The sequence below is a fragment of the Pelophylax lessonae genome, assembly GCF_965119305.1.
Source record: "Pelophylax lessonae genome assembly, chromosome: 9".
In the NCBI taxonomy this organism is placed as follows: domain Eukaryota; kingdom Metazoa; phylum Chordata; class Amphibia; order Anura; family Ranidae; genus Pelophylax; species Pelophylax lessonae.
The window spans coordinates 260,285,658-260,303,801 of record NC_138776.1 but is presented as its reverse complement, the minus strand read 5'-3'; the positions used below and the strand labels follow the sequence as shown (position 1 = coordinate 260,303,801).

The window sequence follows — 18,144 nt, the reverse complement described above, 5'->3', positions numbered from 1 at the left end:
GACGTAAATTTCGTTTGGGTACGGCGTCGCACGACCGCGCAATTGTCAGTTGAATTCGCACAGCGCCGAATCGCAAAAAGTGGCCTGGACGGAAGACAGCAAAATCCTCCGGTGGTAAAGTGGTTAATCTGTTCTATTGCTCGTTTGGACGTCTCCTAAACGAGTGAATATAGGCTAGTCTTTCTCTGACTCCCTAATCCAAAGAACACTCAGCAGGTTATACAGACACTGGGGTTTAAGGCAATACCTGCCCTAATACCTCCACATTTGTCTTTCAACACCACACACACACACAATCCAGAAAATAATAATATCTCTGCTGAAATCGTCCCTTATATATATATATATATTGTCATTTCTTGTAATAAGGAGAATTAAAAAATATTTTTTTAGAAAATAATATTTTTCATACATAGTATTTCCTATTGGTACCATTTAATAATCTCAGTAACCATACACAGACAGAATGCAATTAAATTCAAAGGATACATGTTACCTTTCGTAGCCGCACTTCATCCAACCGGCATACCACCACACATCAGAAAAAGACAGTTTCATCATGAGAAATAAAAATGTTTTCTCACCTGAGGCCTCTCTGCTGTCCCTCCTGTTGTGGGGTGCAAACCGGCGGTTTCGATGCGGTCAGAAAGACACGGTTCGCGGGGTCACCAAATGTTAATTTCATGTTAGGTTCAAATGTTAAGTTTGAGCCATGAAATAATCTACGCCAATCAGGTTTGCATCTGTTCAGGTAAGCTTTACTGAGATTACATGCGCACGGACCACATCTCATACAGAAATAGAGAATGTGATGACATATACATTTTTGATACATCCTTTTATAGGGAATTATCACAGTAAAGTCTATGGCGGGCATAGACCCAAAAATATAGTCATACAAGATTACACAATATTTCATTAACAGCCATAATACAGCCTTTGTTGATTATTTAGCAAAGTCTTGGTCATCTTGCTCTAGGAGCATGACAATTAAAAATGATGGATAATATGCAATTAATGGCCGGTTACTGGAACTATCATTATCTAAGCTAATATATTTTTGTTTATCTGTTATTCCGGAAAGTTAGGGAAGTTCTCTTGGCCGGACATCTCATGTTAAAGTTGACACATATTCATAATAAAAGACAACATAACAAGACTAAAGACTGAATTTCTGAAACTACGATATTTAGATATATTCAGGGGTTAAAAGGGGACTCTAGACTGCTATACTGATACATGAATACATAATATAAAAGTCTTTAAGAGTCCTCGATATATTTTCATCTTGACAGTCAGCCTCTCACAGGAAATAGAAAAACAGAATTGTGTGAAATGTAGTTCTGAACTGTAAGCAGAATGTTGTTTGGATTGCAGAAGAAACTAAAATCCCATGAATGCAACAGGGGAAAGGGAGGATCAGAGAGAGCTAGATACTGGCCTGCTTCACAGCATATCGCTCTCTGTTCTTCCTGCACTCAGCGAGGACAGATCAGCCTGCAGGTGTGCTGAGACACAGACTGTGTTTGAGACCTAGTGCATGAGGCTTCAGCAGCGTGGATGCTGGTGATAGCACAGCGGCGGGCGTTACAGCGGAGTAACCGGTCGGGTGTGGAGGATTGCTGGACAAAGGACATTGACGGATTGGGTGAGAGATTCCTGATGACAGCACACACTGTAATTGACAGAAGCAAAGCAAGGAAAGGCCTGTGACACAGTTTAGCTTGGAGAACTGCACTGGTCATAGGACGGTTGCTACAGGACATTGTAGTGCTGATTAGTGCGTGGCAGATTATATGGCCTCACCTCATACATTCAACTTTCCCAGATGGTACATCTCTTTAACTGAGTACAGAAGCCTCCACAGTGGATTACAAGTGATTGTTACCTTTACAGTGGATTACAAATACAATTCCTTGGATAACTGATGATCCCTTGGCCGGGGAAGACTAGCAAGGCCTTGCTCATTCAGGAGACTCTTGCAATCTAAAGTAAAGGGGGCCCCCATAGAATACAGAGTGCACTCTGATAGATAGTCTAGCATCAGGTTAATAGAGTCACTGATATAGGTTAGATAAATTGCAGTGCTATTCTTTATCACAGTTAAAAACGATTTCTGTGGTCAATGACAATTCATTTGAGGGATGATTTATTGACAGATTATTGATACATTAGTCCTCAATTATAATAGCATAACATATATGTACATTGGTGTTTGCTTTATTAGATCCTGAGTGCTGAATCCTATGCAACTCTGGGTTAAAGATTCAGGATTTCCATTTGGTTCTCTTTATCTTTAATTCCTGTCATGTTGATTTGTAACTTCTACACTTTAATTGTCCAGTAAACGGTTAAACTGGTGCTTCATTGTGTCAAAGTGTATTCTTAAAGGCGCATACACCCAGAAAATCACCAGGTGTGCCAGAGGGGTGGAGCTTGATCTTGGAGGTTGAAAGGCGAAGCAAGGGACCCATTTTACTTCAGCGGCTCCTGAGGGAGTAACGCTACATGTGGGGGCTCGTCCGGGATTCCCGCTACTCTGCAATCAACTTCTCAAGAAAGCACCCCTAAGGACACTGAGTTGGCCCCCTTGGGCGCGGCTAAGTGGTGTAGCGAAGAAAACGGCGAAGTGGAGCTGTGTGTGGTGATTAGTGTCCCTGGGACAGAATGGACTGAGGACCAAATCCACAAGCATTGGTTGCCTTAGACCTAGGCCATAAAACATACAGTATATACTGGGGGTGAAGGCAGACCCTAGCTCCAACCGTACCTTTGCCTTGACAGAATGGAAGAAGGGAGTCCCTCCAGTTCTGCAGAAGGGTAGTTTTCAACAAACCACAGCTATTAACGCTCTATTGATTCATCCGGGTGAGTCAGGCTCTATGCCAGAGAGTTCAGGATCTACCATGCCTGACCCAGATATAACCACCACAAAGTCAGCTACATCCTCTGAAGATGCCTCTTCCCTTCTAGTGGCTGAGTTTGGAAAACTGGTAAAAGAGCTCCTTCAGAATCCAGTAACGCCAGTCCGTTATGGTTATCGCAAGCTACGGTTCTTTTCAGGGAAAGTTCCCACACCCTCCGGATAAGATGATTTTGATACCTGGATTGATCAGGCCACTCAAGCAATTGAAGAGTGAGAAGTGACTGATACAGTAAAGAGACAGAGAGTGGTTGAGAGTCTGCGAGCTCCAGCTTCTGATGTGATTCGGAATTTAAAACGGGATAAACCAAGCCAAGTGTCTAGAGGCGCTTTGCGAGAACTATGGAAAGACTGAAGACTGCACAGAATTACTTTATCTCTTCAATCACACATACCAGGTGGAAGGTGAGAATCTAACGGCCTATGTCGCACGGCTGGATCAGATGCTTCATTAAGTTATAATGAAAGATGGTATGGAATCCAAAGCTGCCAGTAAAGCTCTAGTGCATCAAGTGCAGAAAGGAGCACAGCCATTGGATCCCATAGTTTTACAGCTTCGAACTCGGGGTTCAAGTGACCTCACCTACTCTAAACTCATGAAGACAATTAGAGAGGAGGAGGCCCTCATCGAAGCCAAGGCACGGGGCTCGGGGCCTACCAAGAGTTCCAAGCCAGGTGCTACGGCCTACATCATCCAGTCTGGACTTGGACTGGAGACCAGTTCAGAAGGAGGCCCCAGCCCTCCCATTGACACTTTGGCGCAAGCCATAGCCCAGTTAGCACAAGCACAAACTAGCTTACAGCAAACATTCTGTGGGATTTAGAAGACTGTGTAACATGTTTGTTATTTTATTAAAAAAAAAAAAAAACAATAGGAGGTATTTATCGCTTTAAGAAATCTCACCCATATGAATTCTCTGGTGCTGCACAAGGATGACTTTCCTAGTGAAAAATTTCCCGCACTCTGAACATGAAAAAGGACGCTCACCTGATGTTCAACAAGGCATTCTTTATTAGTAAAAGATTTTTCCGCACTCTGAACATGACTAAGGACGGTCACGCATGTGAACTATTTGATGTTTCACAAGGTTTCCTTTTTTAATGAAAGATTTCCCACACTCCGAACATGAATAAGGACTTTCCCCTGTGTGAACTTTCTTATGAGTATGAAGAGTACTTATTACATTGAAACATTTTCCACACTCCGAACATGAATAAGGACGCTCACCTGTGTGAATTCTTTGATGTTTAACAAAGTCTCCTTTATAAGTGAAAGCTTTCCCGCACTCTGAACATGAGTAAGGACGATCACCCATGTGACTTCTTTGATGTTGCACAAGGTTTCCTTTCTTAGTGAACGATTTCCCGCACTCTGAACATGAATAAGGACGCTCACCTGAGTGAATTGTCTGATGTTTAACAAGGTCTCCCTTAGAAATGAAAGCTTTCCCGCACTCTGAACATGAGTAAGGACGCTCACCTATGTGAATTCTTTGATGTTTAACAAGGGTTCCTTGAACAGTGAAAGATTTCCCGCACTCAGGACATGAATAAGGACGCTCACCTGTGTGTATTCTCTGATGTTTAACAAGGTCTCCTTTCTGAGTGAAAGATTTCCCGCACTCTGGACATGTATAAGGACGCTCACCTGTGTGAATTCTTTGATGTGTATCAAGGTCTACTTTCCGAGTGAAAGATTTCCCGCACTCTGAACATGAATAAGGAAGTTTCCCCGTGTGAAATCTCTGGTGCGCATCAAGGCTTTCTTTACGTGTGAAAGATTTCCCACACTCTGAACATGAATAAGGACGCTCATTCGTGTGAATTCTTTGATGTTTAACAAGGACTGCTTTGTTAGTGAAAAATTTCCCGCACTCTGAACATAAATGGGGACGCTCACCTGTGTGACTTCTCTGGTGTCTAACAAGATGAGCTTTTTTTTGGAAAGATTTCCCGCACTCTGAACATGAATAGGGACGCTCACCTGTGTGAATTATCTGGTGTGTAACTAGATTGCCTTTTTTTTGGAAAGATTTCCCGCACTCTGAACATGAATAAAGGTGCTCACCGGTGTGACGTTTCTGGTGTTGCAGAAGGTGTCTTTTCTGAGTGAAAGATTTCCCGCACTCTGAACATGCATAGGGACGCCGACCTGTGTGAATCCTCTGATGTTTAACAAGGATTCCTTTCTGTGTGAAAGATTTCCCGCACTCTGAACATGAATAAGGACGCTCCCCTGTGTGAACTCTCTGGTGTCTAACAAGATTCTTTTTTTCATGGAAAGATTTTCCGCACTCTGAACAAAAATAAGGACACTCATCCCTGTGAATTCTTTCATGTTTAACAAGGTCTCCTTTGTTTGTGAAAGATTTCCCGCACTCTGAACATGAATAGGGGCGCTCCCCCGTGTGAATTCTCTGGTGTGTAACAAGATGATCTTTTTTTTGGAAAGATTTCCCGCACTCTGAACATGAATAAAGACGCTCATCCGTGTGAATTCTCTGATGTTGAATAAGTTTTACTTTCCGAGAGAAACATTTCCCGCAAACTGAGCATGAGAATAGATTGTCACCTCGGTGATCCCCTTCATGGGGTGAGGAAGATTCCTTCGGATTAGAAGGATCTGTTGATCTATCTGCAGTGTGAGATCCTAAATGGATATTTGCAATCATAGTATGTGATTGGTGAGAAGATTCCCCCTGATCAGAGGGATCCATTGATGTCTCCGGACAGGAAGGTCTGTGATGGATATTTTGTGTATTTGGATTTCCTCCTGGAGGATCCTGTGTGATGACATTATCTTCTGACTTACAATCAGCAGATAATAGAAGATGTCTCTCCGAGGAATTCCCGACATCACATCCATCTGTTGGAAAGAAATGTAAAAAAATGTCAGTTGGTCACAAATAACTGGAGTTTTAGCCCCTCCTCCCCGTCAGTGGAAATGCCGATCTCACAGTTGGGCTCCTGTTCTCCCTCTAAAATCAATCAAAAAAGTGTTCACACTGAGTCCATATATGATCTGCAAATTATTTATTAATAAATAGCAATGACTAAGTCTTCCTTAGCCGAAACGCGTCAGTGGTTTGGTATTACATTGGATGCCATGCTTATAAATGATAAAGAATGTGCAGATCCTATATGGAAAAGGGGGTGGGGGTTGGATAATATAAATGCACTAACAAAAGTGACCAACGACAGGCCAGTTGGAATAACTTGGATTGGATCAAACTGAGTCCATATATGATCTGCAAATTCTTTATTAATAAATAGCTATGACTAAGTCTTCGTCAGCTAAAATGCGTTAGTGGTTTGTTACTACATTGGATTGCCTGGATTTTACGTTATGAAGAGTTTTCAGATCATATATGGACTCCAACCTGAATCGGCAAGAAGAAAAAGGTAACATTGGTCTAAAGTGCGTAAGGGGTTCTGCACTGTAAGAGCGGTAAGGATGTGGAATTCTCTTCCACAAGCAGTCGTATCAGCAGGGAGCATTGATAGTTTCAAAAAACGATTAGATGGGCACCTTAGAGACCACAACATACAGGGATATACAATGTACGGTTAAAAGCAAACACACATCATAGGTTGGACTGGATGGACTGATGTCTTTTTTCAACCTCACTAACTATGTAACTACTATGTAACAGTTTACAGAGCTCTGGCGTGGAACAGGGTACAACTGTAACATCAAAATATGAAAAAATGCTGCTGTCCCAGGGGTGGCTCCATCACTTCTCCATCAGTGTGGAGGCACCTTGAGCTGTTAGGGCTAGTTTATACTTGCTTCAAAGCAAGGTTTCGGAGACTCTTCGTTAGGGCTCATTTACATCTTCTTCAGCTTCAGCACACATAAAAGCGCCCACCGTTTTGGTGGCGCCTCGATAAAGCTTCAGTGATGTTTTAGGTGATGCTCTTTTGAGGCTTTTTTGAAGCTTGGCAGATAACCTATGCGTGTATTGATATCTCATCTGCAATTTCTCCAAATCAAAACGAAGCTAAAGCTGAATAAAAGCCTCTCGAAAGCTGCAGGTGCTTCAAGCGAGCTTTGTCAGAGACTTCTATGGAGGCTTTGAAGACATTTTGAAGCACCACTAAAGCGACATGGGGTATCAATTTTGAAGCAAAGCAAAGGTGATGCTCTTTTGAAGGCTTTGTTGAAGCTTGGCAGATGCCCTGTGTGTGTATTGATATCTCATCTGCAATTTCTCCAAAACAAAGCTGAATAAAAGCCTCTCGAAAGCTGCAGGTGCTTCAAGTGAGCTTTGTCAGAGACTTCTATGGAGGCTTTGAAGACTTTTTGAAGCACCACTAAAGCGACATGGGGTATCATTTTTGAAGCAAAACCAAAGCAAAGGCGATGCTCTTGTGAAGGCTTTGTTTTAGCTTGGCAGATGCCCTGTGTGTGTGTATTGATATCTCATCTGATATTTCTCCAAAACATAGCAAAGCTGAATTAAAGCCTCTCTAAAGCTGCAGGTGTTTAAAAAAAGCTTTGTCATAGACGTCTATGGAGGCTTTGAAGACGCTTTGAAGTACCACTAAAGCAACATGGGGATATTATTTTTGAAGGCTTTGTTGACGCTTGGCAGATGCCCTGTGTGTGCATTGATATCTCATCTGCAATTTCTCCAAAACAAAGCGAAGCTAAAGCTGAATAAAAGCCTCTCGAAAGCTGTAGCTGCTTCAAGCGAGCTTTGTCAGAGACTTCTATGGAGGCTTTGAAGACTTTTTGAAGCACCACTAAAGCGACATGGGGTATCATTTTTGAAGCAAAGCCAAAGCAAAGGTGATGCTTTTGTGAAGGCTTTGTTTAAGCTTGGCAGATGCCCTGTGTGTGTGTATTGATATCTCATCTGATATTTCTCCAAAACATAGCGAAGCTGAATTAAAGCCTCTCTAAAGCTGTAGGTGTTTAAAAAAAGCTTTGTCATAGACTTCTATGGAGGCTTTGAAGATGCTTTGAAGTACCACTAAAGCAACATGGGGATATTATTTTTGAAGGCTTTGTTGACGCTTGGCAGATGCCCTGCGTGTGTATTGATATCTCATCTGCAATTTCTCCAAAACAAAGCAAAGCTAAAGCTGAATAAAAGCCTCTCGAAAGCTGCAGGTGCTTCAAGCGAGCTTTGTCAGAGATTTCTATGGAGGCTTTGAAGATGCTGTGAAGCACCACTATAGCGAAATGGGGTATCAATTTTGAAGCAAAGTCAAAGCAAAGGTGATGCTTATTTGAAGGCTTTGTTGAAGCTTGGCAGATGCCCTGTGTGTGTGTATTGATATCTCATCTGCAATTTCTCCAAAACATAGCGAAGCTTAATTTAAACCTCTCGAAAGCTGCAGGTGTTTAAAGTGAGCTTTGTCATGGACTTCTATGAAGGCTTTGAAGACACTTTGAAGAACAACTAAAGCGACATGGGGTATGCTTTTTGAAACAAAGTCAAAGCAAAGCAAAGGAGATGCTCTTTTGAATGCTTTGTTGAAGCTTGGCAGATAACCTGTGTGTGTGTGTGTGTGTTGATATCTCATCTGCAATTTCTCCAAAACATAGTGAAGCTGAATTAAAGCCTCTCAAAAGCTGCGGGTGGTTAAAGTGAGCTTTGTCATAGACATTTATGGAGGATTTGAAGACGATTTGAAGCACCACTAAAGCGACATGGGGTATCAGAAGAGTGTCAGTGGACAGGAGGTCAGCACACATAGCAAATGAGAAAGGGGGTGCCAAGTTAGACCCTGAAGAGTAACCTAAACAAGAGTTTGTATTCTTTATCTTCAGTTCAGTGGCAAGGTGAAGCAGGGGCCTTGCTGCATTCTACAGTCCGTTGTCCTCAGGAATTGTGCATAGTTCAAGTTGGAGTATCCCACTCATCCCTTCTCCTATCCCAGTTCCAAAATAAAACGCAAAAACCAACATCCCCTGGACTGTTTATTGACTGAGCCAAGGCTTTAAAATGCTATTTGTCGGCTATCCGTTGCTAAGGGTGACCCAGGGGAATCCAGTAGGTGCAATTCTCAGCAGCTCCCTAAGAGGCAGTGCTACATTTGGGGGCTCATCCGGGATATCTCCCTGGATTACCGAAATGGTTGCTAATGGCACCGGCCAAAGATAATATGTGTAAATGTAATTTTTCTCTCAAGAACTGTGTTCTAATGCTCAAGAGAGCATAGAGAATTGCAAATGCATTTCCACTATCTCTCTATACTAACAATGTACTGGATTTGGCTGTGCGGAGTTGTTCATAACTTTTTATAGCTTAGTTGCAGCCCAGTAAATAGCATCAAGTCCAGTCCTTGGAACCAGTGCTGGGACAAGCTCTTCCAGCACCCAGGGAAGAGATGCCAAACTGCACCGACTCCCCATTCAAGATATACAAGTTTGCCAATCAGTCACTCCCTTGTCATCACTGTCGCTATCATTACTTCAGTCAGCCTTGTAACAGAAGGAAGGTGCCCCCATCCCTACAGGAAAGCATTCCGCCCAGGGCAGCTACACCTCCTGCTCACCCCCTGCTTGGAACCCATCCCGGGGTCCCGCTAAGGGGAAACTCCACCACACAGTTCAGTTTACCTCTTTACAGCGTCCTCACTGATCACCTCCCACACACGGAGAGACCACAAGGCCTGGTCCAAATCAGAAGCAGGAAGTGATACATGCAGGGGAATGTGCATAATAGGCACCAAGTGTTAACTCTGGCAACATTAACCCTTTATTAGGCAAACACATATTTAACTTTTTAGAACTTGCCTACAGGATGATGTGAAGATCTGATAATTATCTAACATTTTTCCTTTAACTACAATCCTTATACTCAGAAGTAAAATGAGACTTTGACTTATTTCTTCCATTGTCTCTGTTACTTACTTTTGCCGATAGGTAGAGAAATGTCCTCCTGTTCGATTTTAATAATCATCCCAACCTCCTCCGTGGAAGGCTGATCACCCCCCACATACATCTCTACTTCTTCTTCCTTAACCTCGGCTTTTAAATTAATCTGTTCTTCACCCTACATCAAAAATAATGGAAAACATCTATTAAAGTTAACTCAAGGCAGATATAGAAGACACAAATAACAAGTCATTCAGTATGCACCCTCGGGTGGAAGAACACAAGGAGGAAGAGGACCTGCGATGACATGTGAATGGGCTTAAGAACCACAGAGGAAAGGAATGTATATTAAAAAAATAAAAACGGGGGGGGGGGGGGGGGGCTTGAAAAATGTAGGGCACTCAAAGAAGCTAGAATCGGGGATGGGGGGGGGGGGTAACAAAGGCTGCACTTCAGATGTCAAAGTAAAACAAGAGACTACACGCAATAATATCATGTCATGGCTTAGAATACATATGTAGGTCTAGATGTCCATTACCTACCTTATCATGGTGAGGGATGGTGTGATTCTCCGGTATGGAATCCCAGGAACACAGGGTAGGGGGAAATCTCTCACCCTAAACCCCAAAGATGAAAGAAAAATAATTAAATAGAGCAAGAGATTCATTGAAAAATACAGTGCTTTGCGAAAGTATTCGGCCCCCTTGAACTTTGCGACCTTTTGCCACATTTCAGGCTTCAAACATAAAGATATAAAACTGTAATTTTTTGTGAAGAATCGACAACAAGTGGGACACAATCATGAAGTGGAACTATATTTATTGGATATTTCAAACTTTTTTAACAAAAAAAAATTGAAAAATTGGGCGTGCAAAATTATTCAGCCCCCTTAAGTTAATACTTTGTAGCACCACCTTTTGCTGCGATTACAGCTGTAAGTCACTTGGGGTATGTCTATATCAGTTTTGCAAATCGAGAGACTGAAATTTTTGCCCATTCCTCCTTGCAAAACAGCTCGAGCTCAGTGAGGTTGGATGGAGAGCGTTTGTGAACAGCAGTTTTCAGTTCTTTCCACAGAGTCTCGATTGGATTTAGGTCTGGACTTTGACTTGGCCATTCTAACACCTGGATATGTTTATTTGTAAACCATTCCATTGTAGATTTTGCTTTATGTTTTGGATCATTGTCTTGTTGGAAGACAAATCCCCGTCCCAGTCTCAGGTCTTTTGCAGACTCCATCAGGTTTTCTTCCAGAATGGTCCTGTATTTGGCTCCATCCATCTTCCCATCAATTTTAACCATCTTCCCTGTCCCTGCTGAAGAAAAGCAGGCCCAAACCATGATGCTGCCACCACCATGTTTGACAGTGGGGATGGTGTGTTCAGGGTGATGAGCTGTGTTGCTTTTACGCCAAACATAAAGTTTTGCATTGTTGCCAAAAAGTTCGATTTTGGTTTCATCTGACCAGAGTTTGTACATCGGGAGAGCCCCATTCACCAAGGCCTCCCACGCGGCCAGTAACAGACAATCTCCTTCCTAGCAAAATACAGCAACAGAGAAACCAACAAACGAGAATATTTAGAGCGCCTGACCTTATCAGGGATGCCCAAGAGAGTGCCAGCTCCGGGGCGCGTGTGACCGAGAGGTGAAGACGGCTGTTCAGGATGTCAAACACCGCCCCCCAGAACTCTGCCACCCGTGGGCATGTCCAGAACATGTGGAAATACGAACCCTCTGCAGTAAGACACTTAGAGAAATATGGAACGCTTCATGAATTTGCGTGTCATCCTTGCGCAGGGGCCATGCTAATCTTCTCTGTATCGTTCCAATTTTAGTATATGTCCTGCCGAAGCGAGGACGGCTTGTGGCAAACTTTAAACAACACTTTTTATGGATATCTTTAAGAAATGGCTTTCTTCTTGCCACTCTTCCATAAAGGCCAGATTTGTGCAGTATACAACTGATTGTTGTTCTATGGACAGAGTCTCCCACCTCAGCTGTAGATCTCTGCAGTTCATCCAGAGTGATCATGGGCCTCTTTGCTGCATCTCTGATCAGTCTTCTACTTGTATGAGCTGAAAGTTTAGAGGGACGGCCAGGTCTTCGTAGATTTGCAGTGGTCTGATACTCCTTCCATTTCAATATTATTGCTTGCACAGTGCTCCTTGGGATGTTTAAAGCTTTGGAAATCTTTTTTGTATCCAAAGCCGGCTTTAAACTTCTCCACAACAGTATCTCGGATGTGCCTGGCGTGTTCCTTGTTCTTCATGATGCTCTCTGCGCTTTAAACGGACCTCTGAGACTATCACAGTGCAGGTGCATTTATACGGAGACTTGATTACACACAGGTGGATTCTATTTATCATCATTAGTCATTTAGGTCAACATTGGATCATTCAGAGATCCTCACTGAACTTCTGGAGAGAGTTTGCTGCACTGAAAGTAAAGGGGCTAAATAATTTTGCACGCCCAATTTTTCAGTTTTTTATTTGTTAACAAAGTTTGAAATATCCAATAAATTTTGTTCCACTTCATGATTGTGTCCCACTTGTTGTTGATTCTTCACAAAAAATTTGTTTTATATCTTTATGTTTGAAGCCTGAAATGTGGCGACAGGTTCGCAAAGTTCAAGGGGGCCGAATACTATCGCAAGGCACTGTATCATCTAATAGCTTAGAATACATTTGAGTTGTAATGGCTCAGTCCTACCTGATGATGGTGAGGGATGGTGTGATCTTCCTGTGTGGAATCCCGGGAATACAGAGGACCCCCCTCCTCCATAGACTGCTGATCCCCAATTATCTCCTCTTTTTCTACTTTAACCTCAATTTTGATGTCTTTCAGTTCTTTGCGCTGAAATGCAAATATGAAAGAACGTATTTGTAAAAGATAACAAGAAGTGATATAGAAGAATATTATCTCAAGGTGTCAAATTCTATTTGAGTTCTAATTGCTCAGTCCCACCTACCTGATGATGGTAAGGGATGTTGTGATCTTCCTGTGTGAAGTCCCGGGAATACAGAGGACCCCCCTCCTCCATAGACTGGTGATCCCCAAACATCTCTTCTTTTTCTACTTTAACCTCAACTTTGATGTCTCCCAGTTCTTCACCCTAAACGCAATATGATAAAATGGATTTATAAAAGGAAACAAAACATGAAATAGAAGAATGTTATTTCAAGGCGTAGAAATCTACAATGTTTTTAAGTTCAAATTTCTCAGTCCCACCTACCCGATGATGGTGAGGGATGGTGTGATATTCTTGTGTGGAATCTCGGGAATACAGAGGACGGGGACATCTCTCTGGTGGGTTCCCATTACTGGATCCATCTGTAGGAAACACACACTGACTGAATACATTGTTTCTATGTGTTTATCAGATGATGGGGGATCTAGGTGGATCCTCCGTACTGCTCTCTCCTTTACAATAAAGTCTCCTCTTACCCGGTGATGTGAGGGGCGGCTGATTCTCCATCATGACGTCCTTGTAGAGATCCTTGTGTCCTTCTATATACTCCCACTCCTCCATGGAGAAATAGACAGTGACATCCTGACACCTTATAGGAACCTGACACACACAATGATACAGTCACCATCCAGACACATCCCTTGTCTGTTACTGGATAATGTCCCAGAATTCCCGGCACCGCTCACCTCTCTTGTCAGCAGCTCAATGATCTTGTTGGTGACTTCTAGAGTCTTCTTCTAACTGTTTCTCTTGGGGTTTAGGGAATGAGGTGAAGGCACTGTAATGATTAAATAGTCACCAGACTTCACTGAAGGCGAATTCTGTATTGAAAGAATAACACTATTGTCATGAGACCTCCCCGAATCCTCCTCACCTGTCCGGTCAGGTCTGTGTTTTATCACTAGAGATAAGAGGGATGTCAGGTGACCTCCCAGAATCCTCCTCAAGCCTCTGATCAGGTCTGTGTTTTATTATTAGAGATAAGAGTGATATCATGTGACCTCCCAGAATTCTCCTCACCTCTCCGGTCAGGTCTGTGTTTTATTAATAGAGATAAGAGTGATGTCATGTGACCTCCCAGAATCCTCCTCACCTCTCCGGTCAGGTCTGTGTTTTATTACTGGAGATAAAAGTGATGTCATGTGACCTCCCAGAATCCTCCTCACGCCTCCGATCAGGTCTGTGTTTTATTACTGGAGATAAAAGTGATGTCATGTGACCTCCCAGAATCCTCCTCACGCCTCCGATCAGGTCTGTGTTTTATTACTGGAGATAAAAGTGATGTCATGTGACCTCCCAGAATCCTCCTCACGCCTCCGATCAGGTCTGTGTTTTATTACTGGAGATAAAAGTGATGTCATGTGACCTCCCAGAATCCTCCTCACGCCTCCGATCAGGTCTGTGTTTCACCTCTCCGGTAAGGTCTGTGTTTTATTAATAGAGATAAGAGTGTACAATACAATTTAATACAGGAGGAATTAGAGGGCCCTGCTAGTTAGAGCTTACGATCTAGAAATCTAGATAATGTGATCCATACAAGACTCTGATCTCTGTAGGCAGATAATATAGGGGCCTCACTGGTCATTAGAACTTATAGAGAGATTTATTTTAAACCCTCCGTCCGAAAGTGAGGGAGGTTTACAACTGTGTAGTGGTAATAAATATCAAATATATTCAACATGAAAACCACAAGCAATTCAAAAACCTAAAACAACTAAAATGTCTAAAATTGTAAATATGCAACAAATAGTCTTTATGTGTGCTTTTTCCCTAATTCTGCTTATATTTTATGTTATACTTAATGTTATTAATAAGGTAGTGAGAAGATCTATTTATGGAGACACCATACTTCCATATAGTGGAATATATGGCTCTATACAGTATATCGGTAATATTTCTGTATTGATTATCAATAATAAAGCCTTCTCTTTAGAGAAACCTATCCTGTCTCCAGCTAACAACTGTACTTTTATTTTCTCCATCAGCTCATACCCTACAGTTAATAACTTTTGTATCACTTGACCTTCCCTCTTAGAATATAAACTCTAACGAGCCCTCTAATTCCTCCTGTATTGAATTGTATTGTAATTATACTGTCTGCTCTCATGTTGTAAAGCGCTACTATATAAATCCAGTATAACAATTATATACAGTATATATCAGCATCTGTTGATGATAAAAGACGTTACAGTGACTATGGAGGAAGAGGGCGAAACATGACGGGGGGGATTTACTGGGTGTAAATAGAAAATAATATCTTATTACCTCCTCTGCTGTCAATTCCAGCAATGTCTCCTCTCTACTTCCTCCCGACTCACCTTTCACCCGGAACTTCCTTTTTATACCTGACATCACTTCTGGTTCACAAGGTACCTCACTTCCTGTCTGTCTACTACTTCCTGTCCGCATCTGACATCACTTCCTCCAGCTATGACGTCACTTCCTGTGTCTGTACAATCACAGGGATCGTCAAACTATGGTCCTCCAGCTGTTGCGGAACTACACATCCCATGAGGCATTGTAAAACGTTGACATTCACAGATATGATTAGGCTTGATGGGAATTGTAGTTCCTGAACAGCTGGAGGGCCATAGATTGAAGACCCTTGATCTCCACCTTGACAGTAATGTAATTTACCACTTCCATCACGGGCCTATTTTTGCACTCCTCTCCTACATGTAAAAATCATCAATTTTTTGCTAGAAAATTACTTAGAACAGTTAAATGTGAGAAAACAATTAAAGGATACCTCAAACCTTATATATGTTTTTTTTAGCAGAGACCCTAGGGCACGGGTCTCCAAACCGCGGCCCTCCAGCTGTTGCAGAACCACACGTCCCATGAGGCTGTAACGCTCCTGCGTTTTTGTAATAGGCTCAAGAGCTAGCAATCTATGTAACAGTGCAGATGATGGAATTAGTATGCATAGATAGTAACAGTCCTTAATGTGCAGAGGTAGATAGTGTAAGTAAGGTTATGGAGGATTCCCCTGTGGGGTACTTATCACTAGTAAGGTTAGTAGTAGAGGGGTCCAGTAGTGAAGGAGTGATCCGGTAGCGAGATACAGGGATCAGTAGCGAGGTTCCGGTCTGTTCCAAGTAAAAGAAAATAGCTGGAGGTTCCGGCAGCAAGACAAGCTTGTAAGCATGTAGTCACACAAGCACATTGAACGAACAATGTGAGAGAGAACGCCGGCGGTTGAAATAGCCGCTCTGCGGCGCTCGGCGATTACGTCATCCGTCTTAAAGGTGTATGCGTACCACCTAATTAGAAAGGTGGGACGCATATTGAAAGAAATGGAAATTAAGGGTACCAGAGGTACCAGAATCTTACAGAGGCATTGTAAAACTCCGACATTCACAGACATGGCAAGGCATGATAGGAATTGTATTTCCTGAACAGCTGGAGGGTCATAGTTTGAAGACCCTTGATCTCCACCTTGACAGTAATGTAATTTACCACTTCCATACCAGACCTATTTTTGCTCTCCTCTCCTACATGTAAAAAACATCATTTATTTGCCAGGGACTATCTGGTCCTTGGTATCCTTTATGGTGAACTTCCACTGCCAGCTGATTCCTTCTCTGGAATTTCTATTTTCCCTTTTTCTTGTGTACACTTGTATTTTCTAATAAAATAAGATTGAAAAGGATTCCTTCTCCGGCTCGCCGATCACACGGGCGAGCCGGTAGAAGTATCGGCTGCTGTGAGGCTGAGCCGGGTGTCAGTCCAGGGATCTGGCGGATCCCAACTCCGTGGTCGGGATGACATGGTGCCTGGACCGACTTCTGTGACCTCAGCAGAGAGCGGACTTCAGCCAGCTCTCTGCCAAAAATGGGTCACAGGTGTGCAGATCAAACTGCACTCATGTTATCCATATGTAGCACTGTCCCCGCAGGGACTGCTGGATATTAACTCTGCGGGCTCCCCTGGTTACCAACACACAGTTATAAGGAAATAAAGTTCTTGAATCTCTCCTAGTCCTTTCTCCTGTTTGCTCTTCCCAGAAATAAACAGTCTAGGGATGTTGGTTTTTTTTGTTGTTTATTTTATAATTGTGATATGAGAAGAGAATAGTGGGATACTCCAACTGAACTATTAACATAAATGAGGACTTCTATCTTCGGAAACTTCTTTAGCGATCAGGAACAGCCAGGCTGTTAATCCACACTGCCACAGGTGTAGATGGGGTTAAGTCTCTTGCTCTCTTTACTCTCTGACAAGATGACTTGGTAAATGATATCTTATCTTCAGGACACTCTCACTAGCATCCCCTCTCAGCTGATACCCATCCACTGACTATCCTAGGAGCAGGGGTTGCTCCCCTCAGGTCAGGCCCCCTGACACAAGTTCCTGTACTCCCAATACTTCAGAAACAGGACCTCCAGTGTCTCCACTCTCAGCCAGCTTCCCTGGACTTCTGGATTCAGCTCCTCTCTGCTCCTCTTCCGGCCCTCGGGATGACCACCTGAGGCCACATGGCACCTCTACAGAGAGAGCCGTCCCCTCCCTCTGGGACTCCGCTCCCCAACGAAAGACCTTGAGCACATGTGCTCCTGGCTTTTATACAGCATCCCAACATGCACCGAGGCAACTATCCCTCTGCCAATCATCAGGACTGTATCAAAAGCCCATGCACCCATTGGTCAGGTTTCCTCCCACTGTCCAACATGCCTCCCTGTTAGACAAGTGTGAAACACTCTCTAGCCAGAACGATTTGCACTCTGAGCACAATGAGCGGACCTCACAAACAGATCCTGCTCTCTGGTAGGCAGAGAACAATACAGATTTACCTGCAGCCCCTCTTGTAAGCAGGCAGAGCTAAAAACAATACTCTCTCACTAGCCCCTACCTAGGAGGGTGCTAAACATAGGACATATACAGCCAAACGAGCTTTGGCTGTAATTCTCAATTAAGTATTAAGGGGCCTGCTGCAAACAGAAGGCTTTTTATCATAGAATCCATTCAGATAAAAAATCCTTATGCCTTTATAACTGCTCTAATGGCTGCTGTCTTTGAAAAAAACACTCTTGTTATTTCAGGAAGAATTATTGAATCATCTCTCTCAGGTTGCTGCCCAAGGCCCAAATCACTTTGCTTCCATACTCTCCAGCCACGTTGCTTCTATACTCTCCAGCCACTGTGCCATGTTTGGCTGTTGTCTCTGAAACATGGTGGAGAAATGTAAGGTAATGCACTTGGGGACTAAAAACATAAACACAACCTACTCACTAGGGGGGGAACCTCTGGGGTAATCAAGGATGGAGAAAGATCTGAAGTAATAGCATGCAATGTCAAGCTGCAGCTGCCAAAGCCGGCAGAATATTAGCATGCATAAAAAAGGGGGTATATTCCAAAGATAAAACTATAATCCTACCAACTTTATAAAACCATGGTCCGGCCACATCTGGAGTATTATGTCCA

General features: G+C 42.9%; 2 protein-coding genes across 2 annotated transcripts in view; both read right to left on the bottom strand.

Annotated features, from left to right (window-relative positions):
• Positions 1–3,788: 3,788 nt before the first annotated feature.
• LOC309564412 (uncharacterized protein) overlaps positions 3,789–18,144 on the bottom strand; it is a 1,531,146-nt gene continuing 1,516,790 nt past the window's right edge. Inside the window, 1 exon segment of the mRNA XM_082269040.1 lies at positions 3,789–4,823. Coding sequence (XP_082125166.1) covers positions 3,970–4,823 — 854 coding nt within the window. The 3' untranslated portion in view covers positions 3,789–3,969.
• Positions 5,816–18,144, bottom strand: part of LOC309563472 (uncharacterized protein) — a gene marked incomplete at its 3' end in the record, with an annotated part of 45,458 nt that continues 33,129 nt past the window's right edge. Inside the window, exons 3-6 of the mRNA XM_082267865.1 lie at positions 11,218–11,288; positions 10,295–10,369; positions 9,789–9,930; positions 5,816–5,901 (exon numbers count right to left, since the gene is read on the bottom strand). Coding sequence (XP_082123991.1) covers positions 5,816–5,901; positions 9,789–9,930; positions 10,295–10,369; positions 11,218–11,288 — 374 coding nt within the window. The remainder of the gene's footprint in view (positions 5,902–9,788; positions 9,931–10,294; positions 10,370–11,217; positions 11,289–18,144) is intronic.